This window comes from Lycium ferocissimum, chromosome 3 (genome assembly GCF_029784015.1).
Source record: "Lycium ferocissimum isolate CSIRO_LF1 chromosome 3, AGI_CSIRO_Lferr_CH_V1, whole genome shotgun sequence".
NCBI classification, from domain to species: Eukaryota; Viridiplantae; Streptophyta; class Magnoliopsida; order Solanales; family Solanaceae; genus Lycium; species Lycium ferocissimum.
In genome coordinates this window covers 68,694,252-68,719,202 of record NC_081344.1, presented here as the reverse complement: position 1 = coordinate 68,719,202, position 24,951 = coordinate 68,694,252, and the positions used below count along the sequence as shown (strand labels likewise).

Sequence of the window (24,951 nt, the reverse complement as noted above, 5' to 3'; positions counted from 1 at the left end):
CCTGTCATAACAAAAAAAAGGAAGAAGGTTATTTCCTGCTCTAAACCTGCATTGTTTGAAGTTAGGTTTGATAAAACTAAACTTGAGACGCATGTTGCTTGGTTCAACCATTTTTGTTCGAAATTAATGTATATATGGCTAGAGTTCAAGCGTATTTTTTCTGAAGTTAGACTTTATAAAGACTAACTTCAGACACCATATGTACTAAGTTATCCGAAGGAGATACATGTGCAAAATAAAATAAAATAAAAATAAAAAGCAGCACAAATTAAATGGTGGCATCAAAATCCGGTACCTGTGCACTTAGCCCATGGCTGTTGACCGGCTGACTTATGCAAATTTCCTTTTCTCAATTCACCATTTATATTTTGTTCCTATTTTATAAGTTATGCAAATATGTCCTTGCAAGTTACCATTTCAAACAACTTTAAACTCATGTCTAATGTTTATTCATGTATGCTCGACCTTATAGACAAAAGCATTAGGTTGTTGTCTAATGTTTCCCATAATTTACAAAATTATAAACTAAGATTTTCAGTTTGCTCAAAAAAGAGGTTTTTAGATCGTGACTTAAAAGGTCCATAAATCGTGAGAGATATAAAAAATGATCATTCACCAAAATAACTATATCCATATAAGAAACAACCGATGGAAGTTTCTATTTTTGCCTGATGGAAGTGCACGTGGAGGGCCAACAACACAAATAATTATAACAAATTATTTTCCAATAGGTACAAGCAACACCACAAATAATTATAACAGATTATTTTACAATAGGTACTAACTTTCCATCTTCCAAAACATTGGTGGTATAGTTACTCATAATTTTTTATAAGCAGTGTCATCATGTAAAATAGTGAACAACTGAATAAATAACCATATATCATATTATAAAAAGACAACTTAAATCATATTAATAAAAAGCAGTAGCATATTAATAACCATATAACATATCAGTGGCGTACGAAGAATTTTTCATAAGTAGTGTCATCATGTAAACAGTGAACAACTGAATAAGCAACCATATATCAAATTATAAAAAGACAACTCAAATCATATTAATAAAAAACCAGTTGCTACTCAAATCATATTAATAAAAAACCAGTTGCTACTCAAATCATATTAATAAAAAACTGGTTGCTTTTAGGAATCAAATGGGAGTGTAAGATAAATAAAAGTGAAGTTGATTGGGTTTGAACCCACAACCTCCGAACACGAAATTGTAGTGCCTGACCACCAGGCCAGCACGCAACTTTGTTGCAAGTAGTGTCCTTTTAATATAGCATTGAATTTTCATTTTATTTATTTTTTATATTTATTTTTAATGTATGTATATCTAGTAAAAAAATTGACGAAGCAGTGTCACGTGACACCCCTCGGGAGAAGATAAATTCGCCCCAGGGCACAGTTACCCAATATATGTATTGGCGGTAGGTAGCAAGTACCCGGTAAAACAGTTGAAGTGTGCACAAGTTGATTAAAACAAATGCATACACACCAACACTCGAGAGAGTAAAGAATTTAATGACAAGAGATGAATGAAAGTTATGCCAAGATTTTATCAAGCAACTAATACATTGTTTGTAGCTTTTGGACAACCTTTTATCACACTTCACCTCAACGAAGACTAAGGATTAATGCATCACATCTTGGAGAAAAATGAAGTACATACAACTTAAAGGAATCATGTTTCATGTGTGATGAAACTCCATAAGGACTAGTCCAAGGTATCGAGATCAAGGATTTCTAAGTGCAGCCAATCTCTTCTCCTATTCATCGATCCCCGAACTGCAAGCATAAAGACACCACAACAAATGTGCGTGAGCGAGTTAATGAGATCACCAAAATTGAAGAGTCTGCGCAACTTAGATGAGGTTTATATTTAAACCACACGTTTCAAAAGTCTTCATTTCATTCTTAAGACTCCGTGCCTAGTCAAACACCTTCACATAAATTGGGACGGAGGGGGTACCAAACTTAATTCACCAATAGAATTCAAACTCATGATGTGCGCCTACTACACATCCTTCCCCGTTACCCCACCTTTATTGTTAAACCAATGCCTAGGCTTTTTTTTTTGTTGGCTCCATAGGTTTAATCTCTTGAACAAGCATGCGAGTAAAGGAAAAGGGCAATAAAGTAACAAGTTGACTATATATCAAAAGAAAATGAGAATGAACCTGCTTGATTCCTCGGTCCTTTTTCCAGCAACTTTGCCCTTGGGAGCTGCCGACAACTTTCAAGATTACAACATGGGATCTTCAATTTAACAGAGTATTTGCACGTAACTCCTTTTCTTCTCGTAAGTAAGAAGACTAGTTTCATTGTGAACAAAAATTTAAAACTAACCTGTGAGGCAACATCAACTCCAATTTCATCAAGGACCTGCAAAAATAAGAACAAATTTACTTGCAAGAAAACGATCAAATTTATGCGTAGATACACATTTAAATGCACTTCAATAATTGTTTGATTACTAAAAAGAAAATTCCACGTTCAATCTTAGTTCCATTTTCGATGAAGATCCATAGACAAAATATGGTACAAAACTTCATCTCCATTTGAATCTGAGATACTGGGGGTCGCCCATTTTGCAATTGAAAATGTCCAAATATATTCCTAAACAACTAAAAAGGTCCAAACAAACCCCAACGTGGCTTCCACCGTTAATGCGGGGAACATATTTATTTAGACGTTTTTAATTTCAGGCGTATATTTGAGACAGAAAATAACGGTGGGGGTTTCTATGAGCTGATAGGTTGACAAAGTACATATATAAGAAAATCACAGACTTTAGGGGCAGTTTTTGCCCTTTTCCGTAAAAAGAATCCAGATTAATACATTCTATTAAGAAGACAAAGATCCTGAAGAAACCCAGCATGCCATCTGAGCAATCAAAAGTACTCACTTCATTTTTAATTGTTCGTCTTACTTTCATATTTAGTATGGTTCAGAAAATGTCTCTTTCCTAATTTGGAAACTCTTTAATTTCAACATCTCACATGACATGTTTAAGAACACAAGATTAAAGGGCATGTTGGCATGATATATCTTTAATTTAAGAGCACAAAATTCAAAAGTCTTCTTTACTTTCTTAAATTCCGTGCCTAATCAAACTAATACAAACAATTGAAACGGAAGGAGTGATAAATATTTCCAATTAAATCAACTACTAAGATACTCCCTCCGTCCCATAATAAGTGTCACCTTAGCAAAAAAAAAAAAAAATTGTCCCATAATAAGTGTCAACTTAGGAAACCAAGAAATAAATTGGCTAGTTTTTTTCCAAATCAAACCTTGGACAAAAACTAAAAAGTTAAAGTAACATCTAACTGATGATTGGACAAGCCATATACTAACTGGGTATTGTTAGATTCCAATATCAAAAGGACTACTGCTCATGCATGCTCTAATCAAGAGGAAAAGGTAATTTATTTTTATTTTGTAGGGGTAATTTAGTATACTTTACATTGCATTATTCATTTCTTAATCTGCGTGTTTTTTTCTAAGGTGACACTTATTATGGGGCGGAGGGAGTAGCATAAAGTAAACAAACACTTGCTAGGTGCACGCCCACTAATTATTTTCAGTCATTATTGAAAAAAGCTTTTAAAAGCACGCCTGATTTGTCAAATCTTCAGTTTCCTCTTCCTCTTCGTTATTATTTATAGCATCATCTATGGCGTCTGACATCATTTCAGTCTACAAATACAAACACCATTTTATTAAGTTGACTTCTAATAATCTGAGGAGATATGATTTTATTTAAGATCCAACAGACAACGTGCAATCAGTCTTACCGTCATATCCAATTGAGCTGATTGCCTCTGGAAATCTTGACCCTATGAAATGGATAATAGCACTTTCGGTCCCTAAGTTATTGGTCAGTTCTGATTTTGGTCCTTGTGATAGATATACGACTCAACATATCTAACCTTTAATTAATTAAAATGTGTGTTTTTGGTTCTTTCGTATAGGAAATATGTTATATTGAGTATTTATAAAATTATATTACCATCAAATATGAAGTAACAATACAAATTTAATGTAATACATGAGTAATTAAGTGGTGAAATAGTTAATAATCATGATAAATTTGTGAATGTTCACAAGTAAAGGGATTAAAAGCTCATAGTTCAATTTATTGAAAGTTTAATATGCTTAGTCAAATAACATAGGTACTAAAAGAAGAATTAACTGATAATTCAGGGACCAAAAGTGCTATTGACCTGTATGAAAATAAACCAAATAAGGGAGGTGACAGAATAAAAGGAAGAAAAAGGAACAGCGGAAAGAGGAGTAAATAAACACGAGAGAATCGAGCTGCTAGACCCGACATACGCACGTCTTTAATTTATCTGCAAGGAGCTAAAAGGTTTCGAGAGAACGAGAAGTTAATTGGAATCCCACCAACTAGTGAAGAGTGCAGATGTCACAACGTTGGGGTATGGATCCGAGTGCGGATACGGGTGCTGGGATACAGCCAATAAATGTATATTACGACATATATAAAGAGTATATTTTGATTAGTTAAAGTTTTAGAACTAAATAAAACTTCGTTCATTTATAAACAACAATATTCTATTCTTACCTAGGTAATAGAAAAGAACTCTCATACTTCATATAACTGTACATGCATGCATACATACATACATATATATGTGACATAAACCCAAAAAGCAAACCAAATACCCTATCATTTTGTACTTCTCAGTCATAGAATGTGGTCAAAGTACCCAAGATAAGTTGACCAAGAAAGGTATGGACTATGGATTCCACACCCACGCCCAAACCCATGTTGTGTTGACATTGGTGCGGTAGCTACTTTGAAGAGTCCATGCAACATAGATGAGGAAGAGTTCTTTTTATATTTCATTCTCCCATGCAAACAAATAGAAAAGTAAAAAATTAGATGTCGCGAAGCCGTCAAACCTTATTCGTAGTAGTCATAGCCTTAGTAGCTCCTTTCACGCCTGCAGCAACCGAAGATTGGGCAGACTTTGCCTGCAAAGGGCATAAAGCTTTTCAAATGAATCGTATAAAGGGGAATGAAGAACTGAAATCAGTAAGCATGTAACATGACTTGGCAGAGTACCTACGTGTGAGTCGCTATACCTCTCATTTGAGCATGATCACCTTGCAAGTTGGCTATTTGATGTCTAAGCCTGATTAACCGATGTGCTAGAACTTTTGTTGCTATCTGAAAATGCAGAGGGGAAGCAGATGACAAATGGGTTCCAAAGCAGACAGGCTAATCCATATTCTAATAATCACAGTAGAGAATTTCAAACAGAGCTATGTCTTTAAAAAAATTCCTTCCCTCCATGTTCTAAGATAGTTGACAATAACTGTATGGAGTATGACCCTTTTCGAATAACTATATACTTGTATAACCTATCAATTTTGAACAAGTTCTATTTCAACAAGGTATCTGGTACTCTTGGATCATATATAAACCTCAAAAATATATCTTCATCCAAAAAAATAAACCTCAAAAATATATTCGTAAATATTCTAAATATGGTCACATGGCAGCAACTTTACGCCAAACCTCAAAAATATATTCGTAAATATTCTAAATATGGTGTTTACCGTTCATCTATAGCATAGAATATCAATGTTGAACAGGTTCTATTTCAACTTCAGGAAAATCACAAACACTCATACTATATGTTTCAGACAGAAGGATGAGGTTGACCTATCTGCAGTTGTACATCTCCCTGCCATTACAAACACCTTATGAGTGTTGTTCCTCTTTATGCATTTTTATTGAAGAATAGTTGAGTTAGTGATATATTCTTTTTATGAAAAAAAATAAACTGAAGACATGGGAAAATGTTCTTATGATCTGATTAATTCGCTACCAGTTTTCCATTTTAGGTACATGAATTCAAATTTCCACAGCTAAATTCCCACTATCTGAATTATATTCCTATACTCCAGTACTCCCAAGCTCTGGTATAAAATGCAAACCTGGCTCATCTCAGCTTATCTCTGTTACAAACAGCCCTGTATGACGGTTTAACCATTAACTGCTACCGAGAACAAGATGATCTGCCCTGAGGAAAAAAACTCTTGATTAGTGAAAGCTCTTGCATATCGAGATGTTTTGCCTCAATAAAGGTAACAAAACACATTTGAAGACATATGGAGTTACACATATACAATCTTGAAACTCTTGTTACTTTGGGACAGATATATTGCTCCTTAGGAAGCACACGAGCTACAACTTCTAACTACCAGCTTCTAACTTAAGGCTGAAACTCTGCCAATGAGACACAGAAATCTCAGCAGTGCACAAAACTTCCAGATCCACAAACAAGGGATAAAATTAACATCACATGGCACTAAGATTCTACAGGGATAGGCCAAAACAAGATGGTTGCGTCGAGCTATATGATCTGTTTGATGGTCTTAAGTATGCAGTTATTGACCGAAGATAGCAATCTCGGGATGTTGATATTACCGAGACTTTAGAAATAGAACTTACTGATCAATTCAAAATCAAGTGAATGACCTGCGGTGAGCCACTTCAAACTTACCATGGAGGAAAAAATTCAACCAAGACATCCTTCGTCTCCTCCAGCACAATTTCGTCAAAGTTATCTGGAGATAGTAGAAGGGGAACCTTGGAGCAGCAGTAAACTTCTCTCTCTGTGACCTACAGGTACAATAGTATAGGCGAATAAACCAAGCGAAAGAAATATTCACTTCTTATCTTTCGAGTGAAGCTTTGGTATCATGTCAAGGACGGGAGGATTCTCCCTTATAACGTCTACCAAAAACTCAGCTGTAGTTGCATCAAATGAGAAGCCCTTTCCAGCCATTTCCTTCATGAAAGTTGCCAGTTCACTAATTTTGCTGCACCTGAGAAATCCTTGTACAAACATTGTAAGTGACATTGTTTGGTAAACAACCGTTTTCTTCCATTTTTCTTAGAATATCTTTAGCTTCATCTAACAACCCTTGTAGACAAAATCCAGTTATCATTGCATTGTACGTTCTAGCATTTGGAAGCAATCCCATCGAAGAAAGCTTCACAAAAATAGCATGAGCTTTGTCGAGTTTACCATTTTTGCACAATCCATTAATGACAACATTGTAAAATGCAATATCAGTATCTTCTCTCTTTCTTTCCAACTTATTAAAGAGTGACATAGCTTCTTCAACAAATCCGTGCTTAAAATAACCATTGAGCAAAGTGACATGAGTGTATATATTAGGGATGGGCCCAACAGATAGCATCTCATCAAAGAATCTTTTTGCATCGCCTATTCTTCCAACTTCAAAAAACCCTTGCAAGATAGTATTGTATGTAACAATATTAGGTTTTGATCCCTTTTGAGAAATTTCATGAAACAATTGCATGGCCTCGGCAAATTTCTTTTTCTTACAGTATCCATTTATTAGTATGCTATAGCAAATAATGTCAGGTTCAATGCTCTTATCTATCATGAAACCAAAATTCTTCTCGCACTATCCACTTGACCACGCAGGCAATATCCATCCATTATCGCACTGTAGGTGATCACATCAGGCTCTACACCTTTATCGGTCATGTGTCTCAGTACTTCCTCGGCATCATCAACTTTTCCTTCTTTGCATAGTCCGTCAATCACTACGCTGAAGGTCCACACATTTGGATAAATATTATGATTTACCATCTCAGAGAACAAAGTCGTAACTTTTTCCCACTGACTGAACTTACACAAACCATCAATTATTGAATTGTATGTGACTATGTCTGGAGGAATGCCTTTCAATTTCATCTCGTTCAAAAGGTTGATAGCAGCATCTAAGTTTCCATCTTTGCAAAGGGCATCTATAACAATGCTGTAGATGAATATGTCGGGCTTAGTGTTACCATGTTCCATTAACCTGAGCAAACTTAAAATTTTTTGGGTATGGCCCCTTTTGCTGAGACCATTCATTACGGTTGCATACATGACTTCGTCGGGCTCACAAATGTTTGCTCTAACCAATTTTTTGAACAATTCAACTGCATCTTTGACCTTATTTTCAGCAAACATCCCTCTTATTAGGGTATTAAAGGTGACAACATTAAATGGAATGCCACTCTTCAAGTAAATGGGTAGCACCGAAAATGCACAATCAGCATGATGCATCAGGCAATAACTGTTGATCACCATACACAAGATGTATTTATTAATTGGGATGCCCAATGTCTGCATTTCTCGAAAAAGAGAAATGACAGCAGAATAATGCTTCATATTGAGCATAGTCTTAAATAATTTAGCGAAGTCTACAACAGAAGGAAGAGGTTGTGTTTTGACCATTTGATGGAAGAGAGTAACAGCATCATCCAAACTCTTAACATTCTCAAAATTGATGTTTAACCCAACTTTACCCTTCACCGAAATGGAATGACTATGGCGTGAAGAATAAGCTCTAATGGCTGAACAAGAATGATAGATAAAGGGAATAGTACCATTGCGAACAGAAATTAACTTCATCTTCAATGGCTAACTTAGAACTGAACAATTTCTGTGAGTGAGAGAGTGTTACCCTAATTTTAGGAATAATTTTGACAGAGGGATTGTGTACTCGGAGCAAATGAGAAGATAACAAAGTGGTCCTTATGTTTGACGGTAGGTTCAAAATAGTCCCTTGAACATGCATTTAATAGTTTTGGTGCTTTAAGTTTTCCAATTAAATTTTTAGTTTCCGTCAAACATTTACCAAACTCTGTCCTTTAGATTTGACAGGAACGTTAAAAAATAAAAAATAAAAATAAAAAAAGCAGCGGGAACTAACATTTAGAGATACAACTCTTATATTTTTTTTTTTCTATTTTTGATTTATTTTGAAAGTTTGATGCGGCTTTTTGAGGTGTAATTTTCACCTAGTAATAGCGTCTAGTGTAATTTTTTGTGTTGCATATTTTAGGATTTGATAGAATTTTCTTGGTCTTTATAGTTTTTTTTCACTGTTTACGTCAAATCTAACAAACAGAGTTTGGTAAATATTTTACGAAGACTAAAAATGTTAACTTTTGACAAACTTAAACGACTAAAGTTGTCGAGTGCATACTTAGGAAACTATTTTGAACCTACTCTCAAACATGTGGGACCATTTTTGTCATTTTCTCGGGAACAAATGGGTGAAAGTTTTTGTGCCTACTTAGTCCCCCAGGGGCGTCTTATCTTCAAATGGGGAGGTAAATTTTATGACTCCGTGGAAAATAATAGTAACATGTGTTCCTTGGCTACCGAAAGGGCAAAGAGGCATGGAGTGCTTGACGTGGAAGGAGTTTAGTGAAAAAGTGTATATTTGAGTTCAAAATTAAGAAGGTGACTTTTGAGCTTCTTAATATATAGCATAAAATTAAAATTAAGGAGAAACACAACAATATAATAAATGAATAAATAGGCAATTTAATTTATGAGAGATGTCACATTACTTTTAGATTAGAATTATATACTTATATAGACATGTGTATCATATAACCTAAATGGAATTATAATGTAGTTTTAGATTTTTGATGTAAAGAACAAGACATAAATAATGAAATACTCCGAGGAGCTCTGTAATTACTCTTTTATTCCTTGTGTAATCAACTTTGAAGGTGACCAGCATACCCTTAATGTTGAGGAATACAAAGTTACCTCTTTTAAAAATAAAAAAAATTATCATACAACCATATTTAATAGATGGCCACACAATTTTTTTTTCTTTCGACAAGCCATATAATACATCTCAGGTCGAAGTTATTATAATTGGCTTTTGGTCAAGGCACCAATAGTAACTCTTGATTAATTATCTTTAACATTGTCACCTTTATTGAGGTTTTGGTTATGCATATATACATATATATATATATACACACACAATTTTGGAAGGTCGTTCAAAACGTGTTGAAGATAAAAGCCTAAAGGACAACGAAAAAAAAAGGGCAGCCTAAAGAACAATTATGAACTAGAAAAAGAAAAACCGTATCATTTCCCGCTGTGGGAATAGATTTATATCTTTCAAACAATGTAAAGAACCACAAAGTAAAAAATTAATCCCTAAAAACAAAGATGAAACACCTTTTAGTTTGTTCAAAAGAAACTGTCATCTTAAACAATGGCTAACACTAAACAGGAAAATTAGTGCAGTAGACCCAAGCATGTTGATATTTACAAGATTAAGGGCATATGATCCATTTATTTCTTGTGATCATCATCTAATAATCTCCTTGCATGTTTGGTATTTAAAAGGTTCACTCATCCCTATGCTCACTCACAACAACACGAACACCATCTACAACAGACACCACTCCTATAATACCAATCTGATCAACAACAAGAATGGGCTCTGATGCGGTTATCTGGCAAGTGAAACATCCTGTCAGAAAAACAAAAGGACAAAATTGAAATAAAGCTTTGAAGCGTGAAAAATCATTGGCCTTAAATAAAAATTCGGTGCATACTATTCAGGAGAACACAAACCAAGTTATTTTAGAGATACGATAAAGCCAAAACATGTACTACAAATCGATAAGCCAAGGACGGTGTAATTTGTAGAGGTTGAAAGAAGGCTAATCAGAGAATGAACAGGTACGTTAGTTAAAATTAAAAACTGAAATTTAAATTTATCTTCTTTAAATAGAACTAAAACCTTTTATTTGAAGGTTCGCCTCAACCAGCCAATTACAAGTCCAAGTCATTACATATATTTACTTGGAGTTAAAGCCTTAGGGTACACAATAGCAGTCTCCTTATGAAGTGGCTTTGGAGGTTCTGCAATGAGGAAGAATTGATGTGGAAGCAACTGATCTGAGATAAATATGGGATGGAAAACTTCTAGATCACAAAGGTTCAAGAAGGAAAATGGTGGATTGGGTATTAAGAATTTGAGGCAGCAAAATAGAAGCCTCTTAATTAAGTGGTGATGGAGATCAGTGTTATCAAAAGCGAAAAGCTCAAAAAAGCTGTAAGGTCAGCCTGGGGCTTTAAGCGCAAAGCGCAAATAAAGCCTGGGCTTTAATGAAAAAAGGCGCAATGGTGCAAAAATACAAATATATATATGTTTAGTCCAAGCCTAATAATAATAAGCATGAATAACAAATATATGGACAAAGAAATTGTAAAAACATTACGATAAAGTGAAATATCAATTATCTAGTGTCACGTCTTCAAGAAAGGCTCATGGGCAAGGAAAAGCTGTCTTAGAGCCTTGATGATAACACTGAAGCGCACATAAAGCGAGGCAAAGCGCTCAACATGTTTTGAGCCTCGCTTCAGGGCTTAAGCGCGCCTTTGACAACACTGATGGAGATTCAATGTCGACATAGAGGCTTTCTGGAGAATGGTGCACAAAGGAAGGACCACCTCCAATGGGGATTGGATCAGAGCTTTATGGCCAATTTTTTCCCAGAACATTGGATTAAAAATAGGCAATGAAAGGAAAATTTCCTTCTGGCATGATAGTCGGCTTGGCCACTTACCTCTCAGAGATCAATTCCCCTCCTTGTTCACTCTAACAGGAGACACGAACTCAAACTAGCCCAGAGCAAAGAAGGTAATGCTTGGAACATCACATTCGGAAGAAATTTTAATGATTCAGAGCTTGAGAGGATTGGAGAACTCTTTACTGTATTGTCTCCTTTTAATGGATTAAAGAACGGTGAAGATGAAGTGGTGTGGAAGGGTCATTCAAGTGGTTGTTTCTATGTTAAATCATGCTACAAGGTTTTTCTGGATGCTGCCAACCAACCTAATGCTGGCCCCTCGAAACAGATATAAAATTCCAAACCTCCTGTGGAAGTGATGTGCTTTGAATGGCTTGTCATAAAAGAAGCTTGTCTAACCCAAGAGAAATTACAAAGAAGGGCTATACAGTTCGTCAACAGATGCTTTTTGTGTGACAAAAAAGTAGAAAGCAACAGTCGCTTTCTACATTGCTCTGTTACTACTCAAGTTTGGCACATGTTCTTCAACTTCCTGGGGGGTGAAATGGGTTATGCCAAGGTCAACAATAGATTTACTTCTCTGCTGGGACAGAAAAGCATTGCCTAAGCATTTAAAGAAAGCCTGGATCACCACTCCTGCTGGAATATGATGGAGAGGAGATGAATAGAAGATGTTTTGATGGACAAAAGAACTCAATCTTGAAGATAAACTCTGATTGTATTTTTATGGTATCTATAAACTCTGATTCTATTTTTATGGTATCTTTTTGGTGTAAAATGGATAATAGCTGAGGAGGCAGAAACCTGTTACAGTTCATAGACTCTTTTGTATAGACAGTCAGGGTTTACTTTTCTTTTGTTCTTTTTTGGATGTACCAACAATACTTTCTTAGTGTTGGATTTGAAATCTATAATATTTAGCATTTCAAAAAGAGAACTTAATGAGCAAATTCCCAAAGCACATACGAATTAAACTGGGAAATGGTAGAAAAAGAAGGATGGATATGGAATAGACCACTCACAGTGCAATTTACCAGGATTTTCAGCTCTGCAACTAATCACCGTGCAACAGGAGAAGTGTATTAGTCTCCACAAGGATAGAACGTACTTCTGAAAAAGGGGTGTAATGACTGCAAAATGGAGGAAATGAGCCAATTTTTGCGAGTGATTGAGGATGTCAAGGGCTGCAAGCAGAACCAGACAAGATCGAATAGAAGGAACACAAATTCGGCGTTTTCCCAGTAAAATTAGGTTACAAGGTGTTCTCCCAAAGTAGTAGGCAATACTGTATATGGCCTAGGATATTGATATGAAGAAACACAGACCCTTACAAGGTTAAATGCTTCAAATGGCTGGTGGCAAGAGAGAAATGATCGACTCCAACACAATTTACCAAGATAGTCCGCAACAGGTGTATCCTCTGTGAAGACCTCAACTCAGAAGGAAAGGCGAGTGGGAACATGTGTTTTGTGAAGGAGCTACGACAAGATTAAAAAGTCCATATGCCACCTACCTGCTGAAAGAAGGAAATTAAGACCCATGTTCAATCGCTCTTCCAAGAAAGCAGCAGCACATCCGTTGGAATCAATCTTCCCTCTGAGACAACACTGTAATGCATGCATAATATTGATTCAGTAAACATCAAAGTCATGATGAGCAAGGCTGATTAGATATCCAACATTGGCGAGATGCAGTCACAAAAACAAGATCAGCTTAATGAGCTTTCATAGACCTTTGCATACACATAATAGCAGCCCACAAGGAGTTTCTATATGTCTACTGCACTCAAGGGTGTGGCCTAGTAGTCAATGAAGTGGATTGTGAACCATAGATCCTAATAAACAGTGGTGTAAAGTAACCATGAATTAAAGAGATTAGTTAATGCATATTGCATGCCATTCAATGCTTCAAGTTTCTGGTGAGATCTCCTTAAATTATACTCCAATTGGAACGAACTCCAAGATATTCCATTGATGCAACCAAAAGAAAAAACTCATCCATCAGGACGAACTTTTTATTACTTAGGCATTCCATATGACAACTCAGATTTGATAAAACAACTAAAATTTTGGAAAATGTGATTTAGTCATTTGTAGATGCAGATTTTGTAGAAAAAATACTGGAAAGGATCTTGTCATTGCCATCAAGCAAATAAATTTAGAAGAATTGGCAAATTGTATCATAAAAGGTTCAACTATAAAAAAAAAAAACATGGAGCTCACTCTAGTTAATAGCCAATGTCAAATACTACTTTAAAGGAACAGATGTATCTCCAAATGCAACAATTGCAAACTGGTAACATGATACCTATAATTTTTTATCAAAACATGTAGTAACCATGAAACAATCTATTTCCTGCAATCAGAGGGAAATATGTGTTACCTGCAACCTCTTGATTGTCATAGGTACCTCGGTCAACAGTACCATAGGTTCCCTGAGCTACAAGAGAAGGTGTCGGTTCAAATCCCAACGGAGACAAAAACACTAGTTGATTTCTTTTCCAATTGTCTAAGTCTTGGTGGACAAAATTACCCGGTGCCTATGCTGGTTGGAGGTAGTAGGTACACCGTGGAATTAGTCGAGGTGCACGCAAGCTGACCCGGACACCACAATTATCCAAAAACGAAAAAAGAAGTTTCTAATGTCTACATTAGAAGTCGAGAGAAGTACTTTAGTTAAATGCTAGAACATACTAGATTCATTTTATATCTTTAGGTTAATAGCACAGACTTTCCCTAGTTCTATCATAATTGGGAGTCACGGTATTTAGGTTAGTTTACCTTGTATACCACTTCTCCCCGTACACAGGTGGTATCCAAGATAAAGTATAAAATCTACGCAGAGATATGATTCTCTACAAAAGACGCAACAATTATGTACCTTAACACACTTAGATACATTAGGTTCCTACCAGAGTTTGGTACTGAATCTCTAACACTACAGAAACAAGATGTCACACAGCAAAAAGAAATGAGATGTCACATAGCAGAAAGATTCGAAAGAGAAAACAGATGAAAACCGATAGTACATATATCTTAAGTGATGAAGAGGAGTGGCAAATTAGGAAACAAGAACAAAGGGCTTACAGATATGTGGACTCACAGGCACTGACCAAGTCTGTCCATGCAATATAAAGGGAGGAGGCAGTAACTTAAACTGGATTATAAGGCTAGCATCGTTCTACCATCAAGGTGTCAAAATCTAAGGGCAAGAAATTATCTATTGGAGTCTGCATGCAATCATTTTGGAAAAGATAATGATAATTTTGAGGCATTAAATTTGGGGCTTTCATTTTTCACTGGAATCTACACAGTTGCAGCAAATAGTACAGTTGACAAGATCAGACCACTAGGTTAGAAACTAGGAAAGAAGATTTCAAAGCCAACAGGAAACTGCAAAACTGCTGGAAATGCACATATTTGAAGTGCCAAGACCAACACTAGCCTGTAGGATATCAAGTTAGATTTTCGGAAAGAAGTTATAGCAAAAGGTTACCTGCTGAAGGATGTAATCGTAACCAAAGCTTGCTGTAACATCTCTAGACATGTAGTTGCACATAGAGTCTGATGCTACAGACACCTGCATGGAAGAAAAGAGCTTAAGAAAAGCAAGTCCCATATGCAGTCGTTAAGATAACAGTGACTCAGACTCTTAAAACTTTTCAGAGATTTTCTGAACTTAACTCAGTACAACCATTCCAGTACTAGCAAATTGCCCTGCAGCAACCTGCACATAAATTGACAAACACTGAATAATGTGAAAATAATTAAAAAAGGAAAAAATAGAAAAATGAAACAACTATAAGTAGTTAATGCTGGTGAAATCGGCAAAAGAAATTATGGTAGATATTTTTTTCTCTTTGGGAGGGTTTTCTCAGAAACATGAATATTTTGATGTTCCTGAAGATAACTAAATAGCACTAAAAATTATAATACTAGACTTATAATGTTTACACATAAGGAAACTCACTAATATTCCTCTTTTTTTTTAAAATAAAATAAAAATCGTGGTAATTTTCTAATATTAAGAGTGCATAAACATTTGATTTCTAAGAAAAAGAAGAATGAAAAAAAACCTCAAAATATCATAATTAATGTACCTCCTCAATACGCCTGCCTAGAAAGCTCAAGCAACGTTCTAATTGCCATCAGCTTCTGCAATTGCATTGGATGCCATTTCTTTTGCAGGGATAAAAATGAAATTGTATCACAGTGATAGCATAGCCGAACAAACCAAGTGAAAGAAATATTCACTTCTTATTTTTCAAGTGAAGCTCTGGTATCATGTCAAGGACAGAAGGATTCTCACTTATAGCCTTTACCAGTAACTCAGCTGTAGTTGCATCAAATGAGAAGCCCCTTCCATCCATTTCCTTCATGAAAGATGCCATTTCACTAATTTTGCACCACCTCAGAAATCCTTGCACAATAACATTGTAAGTGACATTGTCTGGAAAACAACTGTTGTCTTCCATTCTTCTTAGCATGTCTTTAGCTTCATCTAACAACCCTTCAAGACAAAATCCATTTATCATTACAGTGTATAATCTCACATCCGGAAGCAATCCAATTGAAGAAAGCTTCTCAAAAATAGCACGAGCTTCGTCGAATTTACCATTTTTGCACAAACCACTAATGATAATATTGTAAAATATAGTGTTATTATTTTCTCTCTTTCGTTCCAACTTATGAAAGAGTGACATAGCTTCTTCAACAAGTCCGTACTTAAAATAACCATTGAGCAAAGTGCCATAAGTGAATAAATCGGGTATGGGCCCTGTAGATAGCATCTCATCAAAAAACTTTTTGGCATCGCCTATTCTTCCAACTTCAAATAGACCTTGCAAGATAGTATTGTAGACAACTATATTAGGTTTTGATCCCTTTTGAGAAATTTCACAAAACAATTGCATGGCCTTGACCGGTTTCTTTTTCTTACAATATCCATTTATTAGTATGCTATAGCTGATAATGTTAGGTTCAATGTTCTTATCTATCATGAAATCAAAAACTCTCCTCGCTCTATCCAATTGACCACGCAAACAATATCCATCCATTATCGCATTGTAGGTGACTATATTAGGCTCTACACCTTTTCCGATCATGTATTTCATCACTTCCTTAGCATCTTCAACTTTCCCTTCTTTGCATAGTCCGTCAATCACCATGTTGAAGGTGCGCACATTTGGATAAATATTAAAGTTCACCATCTCAGAGAACAAAGTCTTAACCTTTTCCCACTGACTGAACTTACACAAACCATCAATTATTGAATTGTATGTGACTATGTCTGGAGGAATGCCTTTCTGCTTCATTTCGTTTAGAAGGTTGATAGTAGCATCTAAGTTTCCATCTTTGCAAAGCGCATCTATAACAATGTTGTAGTTATTTATTCTGGGTTTAGTATTCCCCTGCTCCATTAAACGGAGCAAACTAAAAGTCTTTTGGGTATGGCCCCTTTTGCTAAGACCATTCATTACAGTTGCATACATGACTTCGTCGGGCTCACAAATCTTCTCTCTCACCAATTTTTTGAACAATTCAACTGCATCTTTAACCTTATCTTCAGCAAAGATTCCCCTTAATAGGGTGTTAAAGGTGACAACATTAAATGGAATGCCAATCTTCAAGTAAATGGGTAACACCGAAAATGCACAATCAGCACGATGCATCAGGCAATAACTGTTAATCACGATATTCAAGATGAAATCATTAATTGGGATACCCAAATTCTGCATTTCTCGAAAAAGTGAAACGACAGCAGAGTAATGCTTCATATTTAGTACAGTCTTAAATAATTTACAGAAGATAGGACTAGAAGGAAGAGGCTGCATTTTAACCATCTGATGTACTTTTTTCATTTATTAAAGTTTTTTCAAACATATTCTTGTCTTAACGGAAATCCCAACATAACCCAATTTTATTTTTAAATTCGCTTCATTTAAACCCTATCTAACTACATAAAAAATCTATATGCGACCAACTTGTTCCCGAGTACTACATCTGGAGCCACTAGGCACAGGAGCGAGTAACCCATATAGATTTCTTATTTAGTTGGGTCGAATTTAAATAGAGCGAGTTTAAAAATGAAATCAGGTTAAGTTGGGGATTTTCATTAAGATAGGGTATATTTGAAAACTTTAATGACAGAAGGGGTATTTTTTACCCAAATTTGTAAATTTTTTACCCAAATTTGTAATGGAGTATATTTTTAGCCTTTTGCCAAAGTAGAGGTATATTTTTAGCCTTTTGCCAAAGTAGAGGTATATTTTTGACCCTTTTCCTTTTTTTTTAATAAGTGCTTACTTTAAAAAAGGTAAGTGTCTGACGAAATTTTTGGGAGAAAATAAGTGCTTGTGGGGAGTAGCAGGAGCTAAAAAAAAAAAGTAGCTTCTGTCCAAAAGCACTTTTGATAAAAATACTTAAAAGCACTGGCCAAACACTAATTACTGCTCAAAAGTATTTTTCAAATTAATTGGTCAAACATAAACAACTTTTTGCCAAAAGTACTTTTTCTAAAAGCATTTTTCAAAATAAGATGGTTTTAGAAGCTTGTCCAAACAAGCTATTATTCCGAGTATTTTGCTCCTTCACATTTTTAAAACGGAAAAGGGTCATATTTGCCCGCGTACTCTCACAAATAAGTTACTCCCTGTGTCTTAATTTAAGTGTCTTAGTTTGATTTGACACGGAGTTCAAGAAATAAAGGAAGACTTTTGAATCTTGTGGTCTTGAATTAAAGATGTGTGTAGTCATTTAAATCTTGTGGTCCTTAACTTGTCAAAACTTACTAAATATAGAAAGAGACATTATTTGAGACCTACCAAAAAAGAAAGTAAGACACTTAAATTAGGACGGAGGGAGTATATTTCACCTTCGTTATACTTTTTTGATATATTTGTCCTAATACTCTTAAAAAAAAAAAAAAAAGCTATATTTACCCCTACTCTGTTAAATCTTGATATCTCCACATAAAATTACTACGTGACGCCTTTTTCCCTAATTAAATATGATCACCATTTAAATCATTTTTTAATCCACCATTCGATTAAACAAAAATATAGAATCTAAGTTATTTACAAATCATCACTTTTCGCTGGCTACTTTTGGGATATTTCATGGTTCTCACTTGTAAAAGTATTACATATTGTGATTTGTGATGTTATTGTTTCGGATATGTGCCCAAATAAAATGTCCAAACACTCGTTACAATTCCTGCCTAATATTATTTTTTTAGATATGGCAAATAAGCGAGGCCAAAATAAGTCAAGTCAATAGATAGATCATGATCCAATTCATTTAATATGACCAAACTTTAATCCTTTTTCATTTTGCTTTAGATAAATTGTGAAAGTTAATGTAAGTTCTTTCAAGTTAACATGTCTCCAAATTTGATTTTATATATTTGAGTTTGGGTTAAATTTTGACTTGTAGATTACATTAATTTGACCCATTTTGGCCAAGATAGTTTGATGGATCATTTTGAATTTCATTCGTTGGTCAAGCCAACAGATGGACCATAACTAAATAAGTCTAATATATTAAGTAATTAAAGACGTATAAGGAATGGCGTGTTCGTTGAACACGTCCTAAGCAAAAGAAAAATAGAGAGAATGACGTATACATACATAAGAATAAGATATATTTACAAAAATATGACGATACTTTTCTGTTTACAAAACGATAGATTTCTTACGAAACATATACGAAAATATTCGCTCAAGGCTTACAATTTTCGCTCAAAATTTTGCGTATGAAATGTGTATATCTAGCTCAAGGCTTAAAATTTCGCTCAAAAAATTGTGTGTGAAAACTGTATGAAATATGTATATCTCGCTCAAGGCTTAGGATTCTCACATTTTTCGTATATGAAAACTGTATAAAAACGGTATGAAATATGTATATAACTGCGTAAATTTTGTATCAAGTTCATGTTAGCTTTTTGGGAATTTAAAACAAATACAATAACATTATATACAACTTTCATACAATATTAATACAAATTTAATTACAACTTACCACAACAACAACAACATAGAAAACTTAATATACAATTTTCATACAAACTCGGCATACAGTTATCATACAACTTTAACTCAAATTTGAATCTCGCTTTGAAATTTGGAAAAAAAGACATGCTTCAAATCTCGTGTAGGGCTTAAAATTTCGCACAAATTTTCCCTGTTTTGCCGCTTCTCACCAGTTGGAGAACTAATGATTAACACATTAGCTAGTTTTTTTTTTTTTTTTTGTGCTAAAGTGATACCCACATATGTATTAGCTGTCGAACAAAGTCGGAGTGCTTGAAATTCCTTGGAAAAATCAATCTTGAAAACTTCAATTGGTCTCAAACTACAAAGCTTTCTCATTGTTACCCCAAGAAATAACCTAATCCAATGAAGGGTCATCAACCAAATCAAAAGTCTTTGTCAAAAATGGTGGAATTGGTGTTTTTCCAAATTTGTGTTCTTCAAATATGTTGCCAAAGAAGACGTTGGAATTTGGGCTTACTATTAATCGATCACAATTGAGATTCTCCTTTTCGAAGTCGTCAGTCCATACTTTAACAAAAAGAGAGAACGGGGAGAGGGGGAGGGGAAGGATGGGGCGGTGGAGTTCTCAGAGGAAATAGAGAACGGGGTGAAGGGGAAAGGAAGGATGGGGCGGATCTGATATGTATGAAACAGAGAACAGGAAAAAAGGGGGAAGGGTGGGCTTTTAATTTTTTCAGATCTGGTATATTTTGTAATTTATTGGTATATATTTTATAAATAAGAAAAAGTATCCTGATGTTTTGTAATATAGTATCATTAGATCATTCCCAAATTTAAAATGGTGATGTAAGAACGGGACATTTCCGAATATAAGCCATTCAAAAGCCATCGGGTCCATAAAAAAATTGGGCTTACATACCAAAAAATTGCGCAAATTGTCCTTGATATGGACTGGTCTTTAATTTTGTCCCTCAAATCGTTGGTCTTTAATTTTTGTCCCTACTTCTCATTTAATAAAATTTTGTGGGCCAAAGCATCCTTATTCGATAGTCTACAAAATCAGAGATTCTGGGTTTGATCTCAGCAGAGTAAAAAAAAAAAAAAAAATCTCAAGACAAAACTTTGATAGAAAGTACGCCTATATGTAACTATGCCTTATCTGACATACTTCTGCATAACTTCATCTGTACAGAACTTACGCCTGACAAGACATAGTTTCTGCGTAACTTTGTCCCAATATGCATAGCTTCTATAAAACCTCACTTTGTCCAATATGCATAGCTTCTATAAAACCTCACTTTGCGAAATTAGGTCATACAACTGAATTTCTTTTTTGTTTTTTTCGATACCAGAAATATTTGCAACCATTTTGTTTGTTAAAATGTAGAAAGACAAAAATCAAAGGCCACCCTAACATGGGCAATTTCCAGGATTGTCCTTTTTTGGTCTTTTTGTCCCTCAAAATAGTTGTCTTTAATTTTTTTCCTTCAGACAAAATTTGGATCTTAAAGACAAAATTTGTAAATTTTTGCTAAAAATATTAGGTGAAGGATAAAATTTAAAGTTTATAAAAATTAAAGACCACCCCCCAAAATGAAGGAAATCCGCGCAAAAATGCCACCCCAACATTGGGTCCATTCGTGCGAATCTAAGTTTTGGGCCTAATTTGGGCTTTGAAAATAAGATTCCTAAGCTCTACTGAATTGCAACTAAGTAAAAGCTCCTTCTCTGCTCCGTTAACGGCAGCAATTCCTCCGCCGCCGTCACAGCGCCGTCTCCGTCGACTGAAAATATGGAAGTAGAGAGAGTGTTTATAGGAGCAGGCTGTAACAGAGTTGTTAATAACGTTTCTTGGGGTGCTTCTGCTTTACTCTCTTTCGGTTCCCAAAATGCCGTTGCCATTTTCGACCCAAAGGTTTTCCCTTTTTTTTCACTTGCTCAATTAACTCCTTAAAACTTGTCAGTAAATTACTGTTTTTTTTCCAATTGAGCTCTTGAACACGTAATAAAACTGATCGATTCAAACCTCTATTATGTAGTTAAAGTGGCACAATACATAAGTAGGCCCTCGAACTTGGTCTCAGCTAGCAAGTGTGCCCTCCGACTTTAGGTGTGTGCAAGTAGGGACTCAACTTGTATAAAGTTGAATAAGTAAACACGAATGCTGACGTGGCACCTCCAATATTTATGTGCCATGTCTTGCCACGTCAGCGTTTGTGTTTATTTGTTCAACTTTGTACAAGTTGAGGTGCCTACTTGTGCACAGTCAAAGTTGGAGAGCATACTTACCAGTTGAAGCCAAGTTTGAGGGCATGTTTATATATTATGCCTAGTTAAAGTTAAAGACATAGAACATGTCAATCTTCTTAATTATACACATCAGTCTCAATTGAAACAAATCTTGAGGTTTTACAAGTTATTGAGGCATGCGTATAATTAAATAAAGTGACATATTTTAACACTCTGTTTGGATGGTTGTTTCCCGTGGTTCATTAATGTACAGTATGGTGGGTTGTTGTATTGTGTTGTCTTGTATTAATGAACACATGTTTAATGAACACAATGTTTGGATTTAACAACTTTTGTTTGGTTTGACTGTATGATACTGTATAATAACATGTAAGTTTACTAAAATATCGTTAACTCTTAATTAGAATTTTTTTTATATATATTAATAAACTCATGTAAAGGATAAAATAGGAACTTTAAAAAATAAGTAGGTGGTGGGTGGGTGGTGGTGGAGGGGTGGGTAGTGTGAGGTGGGTGGTTGTGAGATTGGGGGGGGGGGGAGTGGGTGGTAGGGTGGGGGTGAAGTGGTTGTGGGGTGGGGTTGGGTGGTGGTGAGGGGCAGTGGTTGGGGTGGTGGGTGGTAGGGTAGGGGTGGGTGGAAGAGGGGTGGGGGTATAATGGAGAAATTAAATACGTAACCACCCAAAAACCACCGAATCCATGGTTACAAAAATTGAACTTTTTCATGGTTATATAACCACAGAATTACAACGGGTTTACAACACTATACAACATAATCTTATGAACAATGGATATAAACATGGTTTCATAGAAAATCATACATTATTGAACCACAGGAAACAACCATTTAAACAGGGGGTAAGTGCTTAACTTATCTATTAAATGCGCACTAGAGAAGGCGTGTAATTTTTTTTTTTTTTTTGAAAAGTTGAATTAAAAGTGTCTAATTGGAACACTTTATCATGTGTTCAGTTGCTCAATTGGAACAAACCGTAGTTCGAGTATGTAAATGAAATTTAATGACAAGTTTAAGGGGCTCTCAATGTATTAATATGTTTTTTTCTTTTTTTTGAAATTTATGTTTTTAATTTTTCTTTATCAGACTGCTCAAATATTGGCTACACTACCTGGTCATAAAGCTTCTGTGAATTGTACATTTTGGCTTCCCAGTAGCAAGTTTGCATTCAAAGGTACTGCCTCTTTTTTATTTTTATTTTTAAACCTTAGATATTTGTGTGCTTATGTTTGACACCTTGATACAGTTGTTCCTACATTAGTTAGTTAGGTTGCACAATTTGAGAGTTAGGTGATAGAAGTAGGTGTAATTTTGAGTGCTAAAAGTGGAATAAAATAATGGTTCCGTTAACTAATTAGTTATGTGTTTGGATAAAAGTGCTTAAACTGATAATAAGCAATTGATGTGTTTGGCAAAAAAATGTTGATAAACTTTTTTTTTTTTTTTTTTTTTTTTTTTTTTGATAATTTCTCTAGGGAAAAGGATGAACATAGATATGGAACGAGGAAGTCAGGGAGTTTTTTTTTTTTTTTTTTTTTTTTTGGAAAAGGTATTTTGAGAATTAGAAAAAATATCAAGGATAAAATAGTAGTAAATAAGCTGAAAATCATAAGTTCGGGACAACCAACTTATGGATTTTGGCTGATTTTGTCTTATAAGCATTTAGGGTTTAGGGTTTAAGGTATTTACTAAATGCGTAGTTAAGCCAAAATGGGTTTATAAGCCAGTTTAACCAGCTTATAAGTTTAGCCAAACGCTGTCTAGGTCACTTCTAACTTATTTACACTCTTACTTATTAGCTGTTCATAGTACAATACTTCAGCTGAAAATCAGGGGAAGGACCTAAGGAAGCTTAATTTACTAATATTATGTTAGATCTTTTACTTGCTCATAACTTTTGCGCAACGTAGTTGTTCGATAACATATAAATTACCTGCTTCACTCATCACCTTTTCACTCGAGTTGCTAAATATGTAAATATTATACATGTTTGTAATGACTGGATATTTAAGCTAAATGTAAATAGTTTGCTAAATGTAGAAAAACTGAGCAATTTATAAAACGTTCTTTTTCTTTTTCCATTTTGCTGGTGAGGGAGAATCTGTGGTTGTTATGTCTTTTTTTTTATCTCGTACTAATGAATATGAGTACCTGCCCAAATATTTACTTTTTTTAGAGAAGTTTTTATTTCCTCGCTTCTATAAACAAATGCTCCTAAGGAGTAAGGTCTGTCCCTGTAGCTTCTATCAATTATTGTATAAAGCTTTGTCTATTGCAGCTAAGCATATGGAACAACATTTTTTGCTTTCTGGAGATGCAGAAGGTGTAATAATTCTATGGGAGTATTCTCTTGTGGATGCCAATCCTTTTGCGTGTTCCAATATTCTCTTGTTACCCTTCACTGGTCCCCTCAACCCCCAATAGGAAAAGAATGATAAACTAAGGGTGTGTTTGGTATGAAGGAAAATGTTTTCCTAGAAAATAAGTGGTTTTCGTACTTATTTTCTTGTGTTTGGTACGTAAGCAGAAAATATTGTCCCAAAGCATTTGTGTATAATCTAGGCAAATACTATGGGAGTTGGAGGCGGGGCTAGGGGTATGGGGTTGTGGATCGGGGGTGGAGTGTGTTGAATGGTGGGGAGGAGACAATCAAGGAAGTCATTTTCCTAATTTTTAAGGAACTTCTTTTCCTAGAGAAAATATTTTCCAAAACATTTGACCAGCCAAACATGGGAAGATTGAAAAATATTTTCTGGAAAATGGTTTCCGTCATACCAAACAGACCCTAAAAGATGTTTCATTTTCAGGGAATGGGAGGGGTGAAGATGAAAAGACAGTTCAAGATGGTAAGCTGGTATATGACCATTTGAGTTGTTTTACTATCTCTAAAGTTGTGGTGAAGGAAACAAAACGATGAAGAAATGAATTTCCTTGAAACATATTCACAAGCCTCTAGAATAGTCAGTTATAATATCTACAATTTGTTTTCTGATTTTTTTATTATTCTCCTTTAAAAAGATGTATTTGCCTTGAAGTCCTTCATATTTTCTTGTCTTAAAAGCACAATTTATTAGCATCTCTGTTCTCTAAGTAGGTAAGAAGGCATTTGGTTGCAGTCTTTGCTTGAGAATTTAAAGAAACAACACTAGATTATTCTTCAATTACAGCCAGTATTCATGTTTGATTCATTATTATTTTCTTTGCTGCCCGATAGTGGAGATATGTCTTACAAGTGCCACAAGCCCACAAAAAAGGTGTTACCTGCATCACAGCGATCAT

General features: G+C 35.0%; 1 protein-coding gene and 1 pseudogene across 24 annotated transcripts; both read right to left on the bottom strand.

The window, feature by feature from the left end:
• Positions 1-1,491: 1,491 nt before the first annotated feature.
• Positions 1,492-8,569, bottom strand: LOC132050539 (putative pentatricopeptide repeat-containing protein At1g12700, mitochondrial; annotated as a pseudogene).
• Positions 8,570-10,015: 1,446 nt separating this feature from the next.
• Positions 10,016-17,255, bottom strand: LOC132050537 (putative pentatricopeptide repeat-containing protein At1g12700, mitochondrial). Of its 24 annotated transcripts, none has more exons than XM_059441828.1 (6): positions 15,513-17,255; positions 14,909-15,139; positions 13,796-13,847; positions 12,927-13,020; positions 12,436-12,543; positions 10,016-10,347 (listed from the first exon to the last, which is right to left on the bottom strand). In XM_059441828.1, exon 1 carries the CDS (start codon positions 17,253-17,255, stop codon positions 15,663-15,665), a length of 1,593 nt encoding a protein of 530 aa, XP_059297811.1. In that variant the 3' UTR covers positions 10,016-10,347; positions 12,436-12,543; positions 12,927-13,020; positions 13,796-13,847; positions 14,909-15,139; positions 15,513-15,662. The 24 variants fall into 24 exon arrangements, with proteins under 24 accessions (XP_059297811.1, XP_059297804.1, XP_059297795.1 ...); XM_059441821.1 differs by lacking the exon at positions 13,796-13,847 and adding an exon at positions 12,745-12,833 and having other exon boundaries at positions 12,436-12,597; XM_059441812.1 differs by lacking the exon at positions 13,796-13,847 and having other exon boundaries at positions 12,436-13,020; positions 14,909-14,992; positions 15,097-15,139; positions 15,489-17,255.
• Between the last annotated feature and the right edge of the window lie 7,696 nt (positions 17,256-24,951).

What these genes read in the sequence shown, in the direction of transcription:
- LOC132050537 (XM_059441807.1), bottom strand. Translation starts at nt 17,255, where the DNA reads ATGGTTAAAATGCAGCCTCTTCCTTCTAGTCCTATCTTCTGTAAATTA.